This window comes from Scleropages formosus, chromosome 1 (genome assembly GCF_900964775.1).
Source record: "Scleropages formosus chromosome 1, fSclFor1.1, whole genome shotgun sequence".
In the NCBI taxonomy this organism is placed as follows: Eukaryota; Metazoa; Chordata; class Actinopteri; order Osteoglossiformes; family Osteoglossidae; genus Scleropages; species Scleropages formosus.
The window spans coordinates 50,765,015-50,777,813 of record NC_041806.1 but is presented as its reverse complement, the minus strand read 5'-3'; the positions used below and the strand labels follow the sequence as shown (position 1 = coordinate 50,777,813).

The following is a 12,799-nucleotide window of genomic DNA, read 5'->3' as shown; positions in this document are numbered from 1 at the left end:
CAAATGCACAGAATGTTTTAGCTACGCAGATATAGAGTGCGGTGTGTGTGGTCGTTATGCGGTTTTTTTCCCATGTTTGTATTGGTTACACTGACACTGATCAGTCTTTCTAACTTGCACAGCTCATCCGCCCATGACCGGACCTTGAGTCTCCACAAATTGGAATGAATAGGCAGTCTGAGTCTGGTGCTCCACAATATTATTTTTTAATATATTGTCTAAAATTTTAAAAACCTGAATAAAACTTGTAGTATTTTAAGAACTATTATAAATTTGATAAGGAAGTTTTTTTTTTTTTTTTTTTTTTTTATTATTATTATTATAAACACTAAGCCACCTTGCAACATGGTGTGTGTATTTTAGGCTTCTTTTTTCAAGCTATGTTAAATACGCACTTATTTTAAAATATATTATTTGTTTAATTCACATGACCCGACCCCACCCCCAACCCTATTAGTCCAGTCATGCGAAGATGAGCTGCAAGCTGACGGGTAAAGATGGCACGAATTTAACTTGGTTTACTGTCCCAGCCTTACAGAAAAGGACTTCCGTGTTAAATAAACCTCAGTCACACCCTCGCCTCAGCCGAGAGCGGACGTCCCGGGACAAGCCCGCAGGTGTTATTCGAAAATCTTGTTGTTTCGGACACTTTATCACGTTTATAACGTTTGGAGCATTGCTTGCGTGGAAGTGGCTGGCAACTCCATGTTTCTCACTGTCAGAAATCAGACTGTAACCAATAGTCCTGTAACTACTCCAGCAGAATGGCAAAGGTCAAAACCTTGAACTTCACATCGATACTTTAAGGTCGTGTTTTCAGTTATTACGTATTCAAAACGCGACCATCTGAGGACCTTGACTCATTGAGTGGTCACTTTGGAGACCCAGAACTTTTCGGTGCAGTCTGGCTTCTCGGTGGTCGTGGGGTCGGAGCTCACGATGGCTACCAAAGTGGCCCCCGTGTCATTTGCTGCACTCGCATTCCTCAGGATTCTCACCCTGGTATCTGCACTCTTTGTTTTCAGCGCTTGCGTTCTCCATGGCTGTGTAGATCCATCATCACTTGCAGTTTCATTTTGTTCACTAAGCAGATGCTCTGTACTGGAGAAGAGTGTGTTTTCAAAGGGATATCAACCATAATATGATCAGCTCATCAACAACGGACAAAGGCCACGCAACATCAGTGGCTGTTTTGTTGCTTAGCCAACATTTTTATTCCGTCGGATTCCTTTTTTTTTTTTTTTATATATAAATAACGCACTCTTCCCAGCAGAGTATTGAGAGCAGAGCGCTGAGCACTTGAGTATGACTGACACAGAGGTGATAAAACCAAAAACAAAGATAATGGGTTGCACTAGTAACTAAGTAAATGTAACTAAGAAAGCCACGGGGCAGCTGAGGAGAGGAAAACAAAAAAAAAAAAAAAAAACTCCCAATGTGAGGAAAGGGAGGAAAACAAGCATCTTGGGGTCCAAGCACAAGTGGATGGTCACCCATCTTGGACTTTTAAAGTTGTACCCATTTGTACAATAAGATATTTTACTGAAATAATTCAAACTGAGCACCTGGTTTGAGGGTACAACAGAAAGTCCATTCTTGGGACTGAAACCAGGAACCATCTGGTTCCAGGCCTTGGAGTTCACTATAGAACATAATGCTCTGAACGCTTGCGTTAACCCCATCGCTGGCTAGCAGGCTGCGGACCGAGTCTCCACGGGAACCGCTGTAAGGCGGGGTTCCCGCCTGCTGCTGCGTGTCACGCTCTCTTGGTTTTGCTCCACGCATGTTTGGCATCACAGACTAAGCCACAGCCCTTATTTTTGTTTTAATCCTTTTCTCCACCTTGCAGGACTCATGCGTTTGCTGCCGCTGCCTCATTTAGAAACTCCTGCTGTAAGGAACAGACGCCTTTGACCTGCTGCCACCACCGAGTCTAACCGTGTTGTTTGTGTGTTGCGTGTGTCGGCGCGTGTGTCCCTGCTCCAGCCGCGAAGCGCCTGCCGTTAACCCCATGGGAGAGCACCATAGTAAGCCGCCTGCTGACCCCGACACACTCCTACCTGGCCAGAAGCCGCAGCGCCGTGTCCCTGTCTGGGGACGCAGGTATGCCGCTCCAAGCTGCTTGCACTTGCTTCCGAGGTGCTCCCAGTCATTCCTGGTTATCCCCACTTACTTTGAGCAACTCCCACCCGTTCCCAGTCACTCCGCCACTTCACACCACTCCAGGTCCCTCTCGGTTGTTCTCGGTCTTACCAAGCCACCCTTAGATGCTCTAAGCTGCTCCCAGTCCTTCCAAATCGCTCCAAGTTGCTCCCAGCTAATCCTGGTCACTCCAAGCGAGTCCCACTCACTCCAAGTGATTCCTGCCCACACTTGGTCAATACAGGGTGATGCCAAACACTTCATGAACGTTCCCAGTTTCTCCTTGCAGCCGCTCCAGGTCATTTGCTCCAAACAGTACTCGGGTTCAACATGTTGCTCCCAGTCACTCCACATCTCTCTAGCCAACTTCTGCCTTTCCAGGACAGTGGTATGGAGAAGCTAAGAGTGACACTCTTAGCTTCTCCATACCACTGTCGCACTCCAAGCCACTTTCAGTGTATCCCAGCAGCTCTGAGTCACTCCAAGCCTCTCCTAAGTGCGCGAAGAGGCCCCAAGCCACTTGTAAGTGCCTGGAATTGCTCCAAGCTGCTTCCAGGCGATCCCAATCACTCCACACCATTCATGTGTGTTCATAGCTGCGGTAAACATGTCGAGTTCCACAGTCACTCCCCTCCCAGTTACTCCAGCTCATTCCCACATGGCTTCGTTGCTCCAAGCTGTTTCAAGGTGCTCGCAGTTGACCTGAGCCACTTCTGGTTGCTCCCAGCCACAGTCAGCCGCTCCAAGCTGCCATCACTCGTTTCCAGTTGCTCACCGTCACTCCCAGTCTCTCAAAGCCACTTGCAGTTGGTCCCAGCCATTCCTGCTTGCTCACTTTTGTCCCTGGTCACTTTTAGATCCTCCAAGCCTTTTACAGTTACATCAACTTGCTGTCAGTTGTTCCTGCCCTCTCCTGGTCTCTCAGAGCCCCCTCTAGTTGGACCCAGTCACACCTTTTTGCTCCAGTCTCCTCTCCAGGTTACTTCGTTACCCCCAGTTGCCCCAAACCACTCCCAGTCACTCCCCACCATTTCTACTATCTTGAAACTACTCCCCCTTGTTTACAGGTAGTTTTTCTCACTTTCAAATACTTCTGAAGACTGGACATTCCAGTTACTTTCAGAGATGCCCAGTTACAATCTGTTGCAAGCCCTTCTCAGTTACTCCAATCCACCTACTACCACTAATTCTCAGTTGCTCCCATCCTTTACTACTAGCTCCAAGCCCATCATTCCCATCCCCTCTTTGGTGGTTCAAGACCATCCCAACTCTGCAAGCCTCAGGCACACACAGAACACATGGAGGAGTGTGGTAGCAACACGCTAACATAAACAGGAGTGTTCTGCAATTCTTCTTGGACGTGGGTTTTATTGATTGATGCCAGTTTTAAAAACCCTTATCGGTCCTGCTTCTTCCTATGGAATTCCAGCAAAGACCACCAAATTTATTCTGAACCGCGTAGCTCCTGTTCATGTGAAAATTCAGATTTTCCAAGCACTGGTGTTTACTCTTTACTTGAGTTCTTGTCATTGTCATGTGCAGAAAGCACCCAGTGTTCCCTAGTCGTGTCGGGCAGTGGCGCTTAGCCCATCGTGCACAACAATGATCCTTTGAGAAGATGTTTCCAGAAGATCCCCCATCCCTGTGCTGTCCGTCATCGCTGAAGCTGTCTTAAGCGGCTTGACCCTCGCGTTGCTTCTTGTTTTGCTGTGATGGGTCTTTTGTGTGTGGTTTTCCGCATAACACAAAGCAAACTCAAAACAATGTTTCCTCCTCTTCCTGATGTGATATTGCAGAGAGGGTTTTTTTAAGTTAAACTCTACAAAAGTCGTTAGGAACACTAGGGGCCGCAGGGGGTGCGGTGGTTTAGAGGTATTGCCTTTCGACTCAGTTTGCAGGTTCAAATCCTGCTGTAGGACCCTTGGTCAAGGTACTTACCCTGAGTTACTCCAGTGAGAATTACCCATCTGTATAAATGGGCAAATAAATTTAGATAGCTTAATATTGGGGAAAAGCGTAAAAGTGTAAATGACACAAAGGAATCATAACTTCAACGTACCTCCATGAAAATGTGTAAGTTTAGTAGCAAATAAAAGAATGTACAAAGTGCCACTGGCGCAAGCGTCACTTAATCCTATTGATTTGGTGAAAGTTTCAAAGTATTAATATTAAGCAACAGTTTAAATCAACCATTTTATACCTGTCATTAGGAACATATCTGCTGGAGTGCAGTACATGAGGAGGACAAAGACTATAAAGACTATATTGTGTCATTCATCTGCCAGGATGTTGGTAGCCTACATACAGTGCAGCATGAAAGTATGCGAACCCCTCGTGTCCCTTAGTTTTTCCACACAATGGGCAATTAATGAGAATCTGTGTTTCTCATGTGACATAACAGGTGTGTAAAATGACACTGATTAAAGCAAGTAGGTAAGCAGATTCAGGAGCGTAAATCATAGTCATTTATTTGTTTTTCTGACTTTAACATCTAAGATTTAGATTTTAAATGTTTCTTTCATACAGGATTCATGACTATCCCTATAGGGTTCAACTCCTAACTTATCATTGTACATAATTTGGACAATGGAGAAATTATCAATACGTGTCATTTTGAATTCTGTTACACTGGCATGTGACGAAGAGGCTTTCTAATCAGCCTTTCTTATAAAAGTGACCCTCTCTCCTCCCTCTGACCTACAGATGGAAATGATTATCACCTCTGTTTAGAGGAGAAAACCCTGTTTTGATGATTACGGCCCCAGATGTATCATGAGTCATGAGTTATTTCTGACGCCCTGCTCTGGGCCATAACCCAGTTACACCAAAAAACAGAGCAGATATTTTTAATATACTGTGACTTTTACACCTGGAGGGGTTTCATCCTTGTTTTCAATGTTTTGGCCAGTAGTTGGACCTTAGAAAGGGACGAGCGCATGCGGTAGCTGACTGGGGCAGCAGGTAGAGTACAGGTTCAAATTACACCCTCTGCTGTAGTTTCTTTGAGCAAAGTACAGTACTTACCCTAAATTTGTGCAGAAAAATGAATCAACTGTATAAAGAGGTAAATCAGTGCAAGCTTACATTTTAAGGAGTTGTTTGCTGTTTTTCCTGTTGTTTTGTCTGCTGTTCTGCTTGCTGCCAAGTGACTAACCTGGTGTGGAAGGGTATGAGCTGCAGTGGGGCTGAGCTCTCGCTGGTGATGCCGGGGCCACAAGGTGCCGATGTAACTCGGGGACGAGCGCCTACCGTCTAGTAGCGCCTAGCCTGTTAACTGGTCCCATCTGTGATCAAACTGGATGTTTGTCTCTCTCAACCTCCCTTTTTTTCCCCAAATGGCTCTTCTGAGTTTAATCACTCAGTTCTATAGCAATGGGTTGGAGGGGATCTAAACCCACAACCCCGTGGGCTGAGCCCAGGCTCCGGAGTGCAGTGACAGCGGCATTCCCACTCTCGTGCTGCCGGTAGCGGGTCTAATAGCTGCTCTTTCTTCTTCTCGCCCCTCTCCACGCATCGTCCTTTGCACCCTCACCCCAAACATGCCCCCCCCCATCCTGCACACCGTGCAGTCATCCCCGTTTGTCCCCGTTCAGCTTCCTGTCATCCCATGAGCGCCACCTCCTTCAAGTCCCTGCAGTGCCGCAGTGCGGAGCGTCCCAGGGCCCCTCTGACCAGCATGGATGTAGTCTGCCGCCGTCGGACAGTGGGCACGGTAAGGCGGCACGCGGTAAGGTGACACGCGGGGCACGCGGAGCCCTCGGGCAGCACCTCACGGTGGCCGTTATGCTCTCTTTGTTTAGATGCTTTGAGTCTAAATGCATGTGCAGCCTCGTGTTCTGCTGTGGTCTTGAAGCGAATGTCTGGATGTAACTTGAGCGTTACTTAAGTGCGTGAAGCATTGCGCCCCCCCCAAAAGACAAAAATGCCAAACACATGAAAGTTTGCAGAATAGAGACTTCATTTGCATAAAACATCACAAGGATGCAAATGATACCTACTGTGTCAGACAAACACAGTCAATTAAAAACTTTGACAAAAGGAGGTGTTTGTATGCACTGATTAACATGGTCAAACACCGGTTTTAATGTTACACATCACTCCACTCGTCGATCATCTTAAAATGCATGAACATTCATAATACCATGTAAAAACACTACAATACACATACTATTTAAGCTTATGACTAACACCACCTAACCTTGGGAGGAGACCCTACCCAGAATAGATCGATTACTAAAAAAAACAAATATGAGTGATTGGGATCATCTTGTTGGGGTGCGGTGGGAATCTCGGTCTTATTTGGGTCTTCAGTTCGTTTCTAGACGTTGTTCCCTTGTCTCCGTGGTGACCATTAACTAGCTGACCATTTTGCCGTGACCGTTTACTAGTCATCCAACCCTAGAGTTAGTGGTTAGTTGATTCAGTTCATCAACCACGGCCTGTTTGTATTTCACCACCGACACTGCGGGTCTTCAGCTGATGCTACCGATTACGACTTTGCCATCGAGGTTATTGTTGTACAGCAGATGAAGTAAAAATCGTAAGTAAAATTGCTGTTGAAAGTTGAACTACGGCGAATCTCATTGGTTACCATTCGTGATGTTACCCCTTGGAGACTGACCCTGGTTAATACTAGTGACTGGACAGCTAATTATTTGTTGCCAGGTAGGTTGTTTACAGCTCGTCTCATCGGTTAAGGGCTCGGTCTCATGCTGGTCTCATGAACGCATGTTGCATAATGTCAGTGTTCCGGTTCACAAGGCCGCTCTGTTTTCCAAAGGCGGATAAGCGAGAGAAGGACAAAGACTATGTCAGGAAGTCCTGGAGCAACCTGTCCGTCGCCACGCCTGCCATCGCTGCGAGGTCCCGCTCCCCGGGCAACAAGAAGAGCAGAAAGTCGGCGCCCTCTCCAGCTCGGTAGGAGACGCTACACTGAGAAATTTAGCGTTCCGCACGCGTGTGAGGGTCTCGTTCGCCACATGTCCCTCACGACAGCCTGGAAGGAACGTTCCCGTGCTGTTCATTTCCGCATTTCTTTCGTCAACTTGAAATCGCAAAGAAAACCACGGGGGAAAGGGATGGAAGGGAAGGGAACCAGGCAACTTCTGCAGACGGAGTAATGAGCAACATGAGAGGAAGGACCAAGATGGGATGAGGATGTGACTGCACTGAGAGAGGATGGTGCAGCTGTGGGGAGAGCTGGGCGGGGTGAGGGTGCGGCTGTGGGGGGGGCTGAGCAGGCGAGGGTGCGGCTGGGGAGGCGAGGGTGTGGCTGTGGGGGGGCTGAGCGGGGCGAGGGTGTGGCTGTGGGGGGGCTGAGCGGGGCGAGGGTGTGGCTGTGGGGGGGCTGAGCGGGGCGAGGGTGTGGCTGTGGGGGGGCTGAGCAGGGCGATTGTGCATCCAGAGGGACTGGGCAGGGCGAGGGGGGTGGCTGTCGGGGGGCTGCGAGGGTGCGGCTGTGGGGGGGCTGGGCAGGCGTGGGGGGGGGGGGGGGGGGGCTGGGTGGGGCGAGGGTGCGGCTGGGGTTGGGACTGTCCCCTCCCCCTCCAGGCTTGCACCCTGTCTTGCCGGGTTGGGCTCCAGTTCGCCGTGACTCCGCTCGGGACAAGTGGTTTCAGACTGTGTGTAATCAAGTAATAGAAATAACATGGAGTGTCTCTGCTGAACAGGGTAGCCAGCAAGCCAACTCCACGGCCCCCCACCCCGAAGCAGGTGAGGTCTCCCCCTCCGGCAGGGCTAGAGCCTTTACGGCCCGCTCTGCCCCTGTCTCCTGGGAACCTGCGGCCCCCCAAGACTCTGCCAGACCCTCAGCCTGAGCCTGGGGGTACGGACCAGGGCAGGATGGTAGAGCAACCCAACCCAGAGCTGCCAGTGGCTGTAACTAAACAAGAAGCTCCGATGGAGGTAGCAGGAGCAGAACCACAGCCTGTAGAGGAACCAGCAGAACCAGCACCAGAACACACAGAGAAACCAGCACCCAAAGGCCAGGACCCAGATGGTAAGACACTAACACTGCTTGCTATGGTCCTGCTCTCCCACGCTTTGGAGAAAACTATGGTAACGCAATGCCTCCTCACCCAGCTCCAGCAGACCAGCTCCAGACCCCATCCTCTCTGGCCACGCCCTCTCCAGCCCCTTCACCAGCCAGTGCTGCCAAGCCCTCAGCTGGAACCACAGACCCTGAGGAAGCATCCCGCTTGTTGGCAGAAAAGAGACGGCAGGCCCGCGAGCAGCGAGAACGCGAGGAAGAGGAGCGCAGGCGGGAAGAAGAAGCCGAGAGGTAGGGTCCCGCTAGGGGGGTGTTGCCTTTGTTTGCTGGATTTTACGAATATTTCTGCCTGAACCACTGGGCGTAGTTCTGATGGCTACGTAATTACACTTCCGTTTATTAACGGAGCAGATACTTTTTCCAAAATGATGCACAGCTATGCAAAAGTACATTTCACAAGAGATGAAGAGCTTTAGAGAAAGACACTCGTTCATGTAACTCCATACACGGGATGACGGTAACAATTGGTGTATGGAACCATTAGGAGATCAGGGGAGAAAAGGGTCCGAAAGAGATGTTTTGAAAGGGATTCGGCTGCTCTGAGGGACGGAGGGAGCTCGTTCCGCCATATTTGGGCCCAAACTGACAACTTGCGGCCTTTCGGTTACGGACCCCTTGCGAGTGGGACCACCAAGCTGCCAGAGGTGGAAGATCTCAGCACTCTTGCAGGAGTGTAGGGAGTGATCGGGTCCTGTAGGCGTTGGGGAGCAGATCCTTTGACCGTCTTGCAGGCTGTAACTGGAGGATCGAACTTGATACAAGAAGCCAAAGCGGAGAGACGGGGAGGGGAGATGCATGGCGGTGTGACGTCCAGCCGTCTGATCGGTGTCTCACCACAGGCGCAGCAGGGAGGAGATGGCACGTAGGAAGGCTGACGAGCAGGCGAGGCGCGAGGAGAAGGAACGTGAGGAAAGGAGGAGGAGGGAGGAGGCCGAGAAGCACGCCGAAGAAGAGAGAGCCCGGAGGGAGCAGGAGGAAGCGGAGCGCCTCCAAAAGCAGGTGAGTGCACCTGTCTGTCCTCGCACTGCTCCCGTGGGGCCTGCTGTCCTGGGTGAGAACCATCCCTGTTGTTTGTTTCCACAGAAGGAGGAAGAGGAGGCCCGTCAGAAGGAGGCGGCGGAGCAGCTGAGGCTGGAGAGGGAGAGACGCTTCCAGAAGGAGGAGGCTGAGCGGATGCAGAGGAAGAAGGTGCGATACCATGACGGAGAAAAGGCGGTAGCTGGATGGTAGTGAAAAGTGTGGTAAAGCTTGTTAAAAGCACCGGCGAACGCATTGTGATGTGAGGAGACGGCAGTGAACTCCAGAATGGTTGTGATGTACAGAATAGAAGAGCTGTTAGCAGGACACACGTGAGATTCTCCTTAAACTGAGACGTTCCGTCACTTTTACTGTAAAAATGTCATCTCGGTCCACAGCGTCTGGAAGAAATCATGAAGAGAACCCGCAGATCGGACCCACCCGAGAAGGTATGGTATGAAAGTACTCTATGGGTCCCTTCTTACCACGGTAAATGGATGCACTCACATCTGCTTCCTCCTGTTTGTCTTCCAGAAGTCAATTCCCCACAGGAATGGGGATCTCTCCCAGGAGGCTGTAGATGATACAGGTGCGAGATCAAAATATTCGGTGTTTGGGGGTCCGTCCTTGTCGTTTATTTTCACATGCTGGGCTGAGAAACTCAACTTTAGTCATAAAGCCTGATTGAAGTTTATGGACCTCAACCATCAGACGGTGTTCTTCCCCAGCGTGTCATCAGTTCGGTGTGTGTGATGGTCGAAGCTGGGTGGTGTAGGTTTTAAAAAAAAGCTTGAGTGAAAGGACTGCTGCTTCTAGGAAAAAAAGAAAAGAGACTCAAAAGTAAAGTACTTGTTGTACTGTGGTATATCACTTACACATGACATGTAACGATTTCATGAGGCGTTTGCTAATAGTTCACATTAAAAAAAAAAAAAAAAAAAAGACTGTGACCGACTGCTGTCAGTAAAGTCGTGTCACTGATGGTTTGCGGTAGAAGTTCCAGCGCCGCTGACATTCGTTCTCATCGACGTGTTCGCATTCGCAGCAGCGCCTGCCGCTGGACGGGACGTGTCTTCGGGTGGACAGGTGCGGTCCGGGGGTCCGACGGACCCGCAGCGCGGCGAACTTAACGGCCCCGAACTGGGCACGGGCGCTGGGAGGTGAGCAACCTGGCATCCCGATATCCCGATGCTAGAAAGGATGTTTCCGCCTTCAGGGTTTCAAAATAGACGACAAAATCTATTTTTAACACACAACAAAACTGATTAACACACAAGTGTTTCAAGGCAAAAGTTGTTTATTCATGTAGGTGATCCTTTTCTCCAAAGTGATTTACAGTGTTAGATTTGTTCAGCTAAACCACTTACAATTGTTTACCCACGTATGCGGCAGGGTAGCTTTTTACTGCGTCAAGTCAGGCTAAGTACCTTGGTTAAGGGGACTTCAGCAGGGGGTGGGATTTGAACCAAAGCTGAGAGGCACAGCTCAATCAACTGCACTACCTGCTGGCCTGGGTCTGAATTTCAACTTGTTGCATCAGACAACTGCAAAAAATAAACTCGCTTTTTAAAAATAATGGCTGAATAAAGTCACTTCTATTTAACTTGGATGTTTTTTTTTATAAATTAATACAAATACACTCCTGTGCATAATTTCTTACACACGTCCTTGTTCATTTCTTCCTGCGTGTTCTCTGCACCCTAGTGCCCCCCGTGTGGCAGACGCCCGGTCGAAAGAGAATGGAGTTCCGGTGGACGACGAGCACTTTGAGGAGGTCCTCAACCTCCCGGTGGGGAACGCGCTGTCCAGGTTGGACGTGGACGCTGACGGGCTGCTCCCTGTCGTTGCCTTCAAGGAGAACGGGTCTCTGAGGACGCTGGTCACTGTGGATGAGGTCCAGGTGCAGCAGAGAGCAGGTGAGCTCCCGCCTCCTCGCACCAGGCGGAAGAACCTGCGTGTTGTCGTGCTCGGGCACGTTTTCGTCACGCGGGACGCTCCGATCGGAACCTGCGACACACACCCATCAATGGACGTGAAACATTGAAACCTGATGTGTTAGTAATGAGTTGTTCTCATGTCTCATCCTCTCAGATGTGGTTTGAACAGCTCGGTCCGGCAGACAGCGAGCTAGCGGCCGGCCGGCCAGCACCTGAATGGGGATCGTTACTACCTGAACAAGAATGCAGCTCCTTTCCCGAACTGGCACTGACCAGTCTCTTTCTGCTGGGTTCAGAACACACAACCTTCTCCTGCTCGCCACGTCTCCATCCAGACATTGTGGTTCGGCTGCTCCGTGTGGTCTGTCCCCCCTCGGAGAGGCGGCGCTGGGGTGGAGGGTATGGAGAACTGTACACTGGAACGGGTGGTGAAGCCCTCGTAGATGATACTTGAAGAACTGCACGGTCGGGGGGGTAAAGAGTTACCCATTTCTCCTGGTGAACTAGGAATAGTACACACTGCTTACTTCTCCCCATCCAGTTACTTTGAAATGTGAAATTAGTTAACTCTTTCTGTTGTAAAGCACACACTCAAAGCTTTAACCAGCTTCAGCCCATTTGTTACGTTTTCTTATGTCATTAGAGCTGAAATTCTGCAAAACCAAAGATTCCCGTCGCCGTAAAACACCTTTGGATGTTGATGTGAGATAAATATGTTGGAAGTAGAACACGTGGACTCCGTAGGACATGTGTCGTAATTCCAGGTCGCTCCCACGCGCCCTCGCTCGCTCTTCCGGCCCGGCTCCTGCGCGTCCTGCTGTCGGACCCGGGACCTTGGAAACGGCGGGACGTCGACCTGCGGGCTGCCGTGGCAAAAGCAGCCCGACGACCCATTAAAAATGCACTCGGCTCCAGGATGTTGTGTTTTGCGAATCTGGATTAATGCAATCGAATTGGTTTGGGCACCTGTCAAATAAATAATATGAGAAATTTTTGCAAACATGCTGCTATTTTGTGATCTCCTTTGCCTTATCAGTTGTTCGCGGTGAGGTCGGAGCGATTGGCCGCTCTCGGCTTTTGCTCGTTTCAGAGCAAAGGGCTTCGAACAGACTCGGCGTTTTTAAGAAGGGTTCCTGAGACGTTTCAGACTTTCACGGCTTATTTCTCGGTTATTTCTCCCACTCTCCAGACGCTGGGCTCCGTTTGCTTGGTTAAATGTGCACTTTTCAAAGCTTCCCGTTTCTACCGCAGAACTGTGTGACGCGCGTTGGATTTACCCCGGTAGGCCATTTCGCTGGGACCTGCTACCTGACATATTCAGACATCCAGGGATCGTGTGATATGTCTTAAAATGTACAACTGAGTCTGCAGAGGTTAAATACTTCGGTCTATAAACAGAGAATTATGAAATAGTTTTTAAAATTATATTTTATTAAAAAGAGTGAGAAAGCTTTGGAAACAGCAACCAGCACATCTCTTCACTATGAAGGACGGTTATGAAAGTCATTCAGTGTTTTACTTTGTACTGAACTGAGTTCCGGTCCAGATTTGAGCCTGTTTGATTTCCTTACTCCGTTCCTGTCCCACGTTTTGTCAACATATTTAATAAGCCCTGTCTGTCAAAACTAATAAAGCTCCTCCATTTGATCTGTAT

General features: G+C 49.4%; 1 protein-coding gene across 7 annotated transcripts in view; it reads left to right on the top strand.

The window, feature by feature from the left end:
* map7b (microtubule-associated protein 7b) overlaps positions 1-12,799 on the top strand; it is a 29,854-nt gene extending 17,055 nt beyond the window's left edge. For 3 of the 7 annotated variants that reach the window (XM_018730359.1, XM_018730361.2, XM_018730356.2), the window contains 13 exons: positions 531-617; positions 1,987-2,103; positions 5,712-5,854; positions 6,923-7,059; positions 7,812-8,140; positions 8,224-8,422; positions 9,031-9,190; positions 9,275-9,379; positions 9,607-9,657; positions 9,743-9,797; positions 10,254-10,368; positions 10,913-11,124; positions 11,300-12,799. In XM_018730359.1, the coding sequence (XP_018585875.1) occupies positions 531-617; positions 1,987-2,103; positions 5,712-5,854; positions 6,923-7,059; positions 7,812-8,140; positions 8,224-8,422; positions 9,031-9,190; positions 9,275-9,379; positions 9,607-9,657; positions 9,743-9,797; positions 10,254-10,368; positions 10,913-11,124; positions 11,300-11,310 (1,721 nt within the window). In that variant the 3' untranslated portion in view covers positions 11,311-12,799. The remainder of the gene's footprint in view (positions 1-530; positions 618-1,986; positions 2,104-5,711; positions 5,855-6,922; positions 7,060-7,811; positions 8,141-8,223; positions 8,423-9,030; positions 9,191-9,274; positions 9,380-9,606; positions 9,658-9,742; positions 9,798-10,253; positions 10,369-10,912; positions 11,125-11,299) is intronic. The other 4 variants (XM_018730357.2, XM_018730358.2, XM_018730360.2 and 1 more) reach the window with 4 other exon arrangements.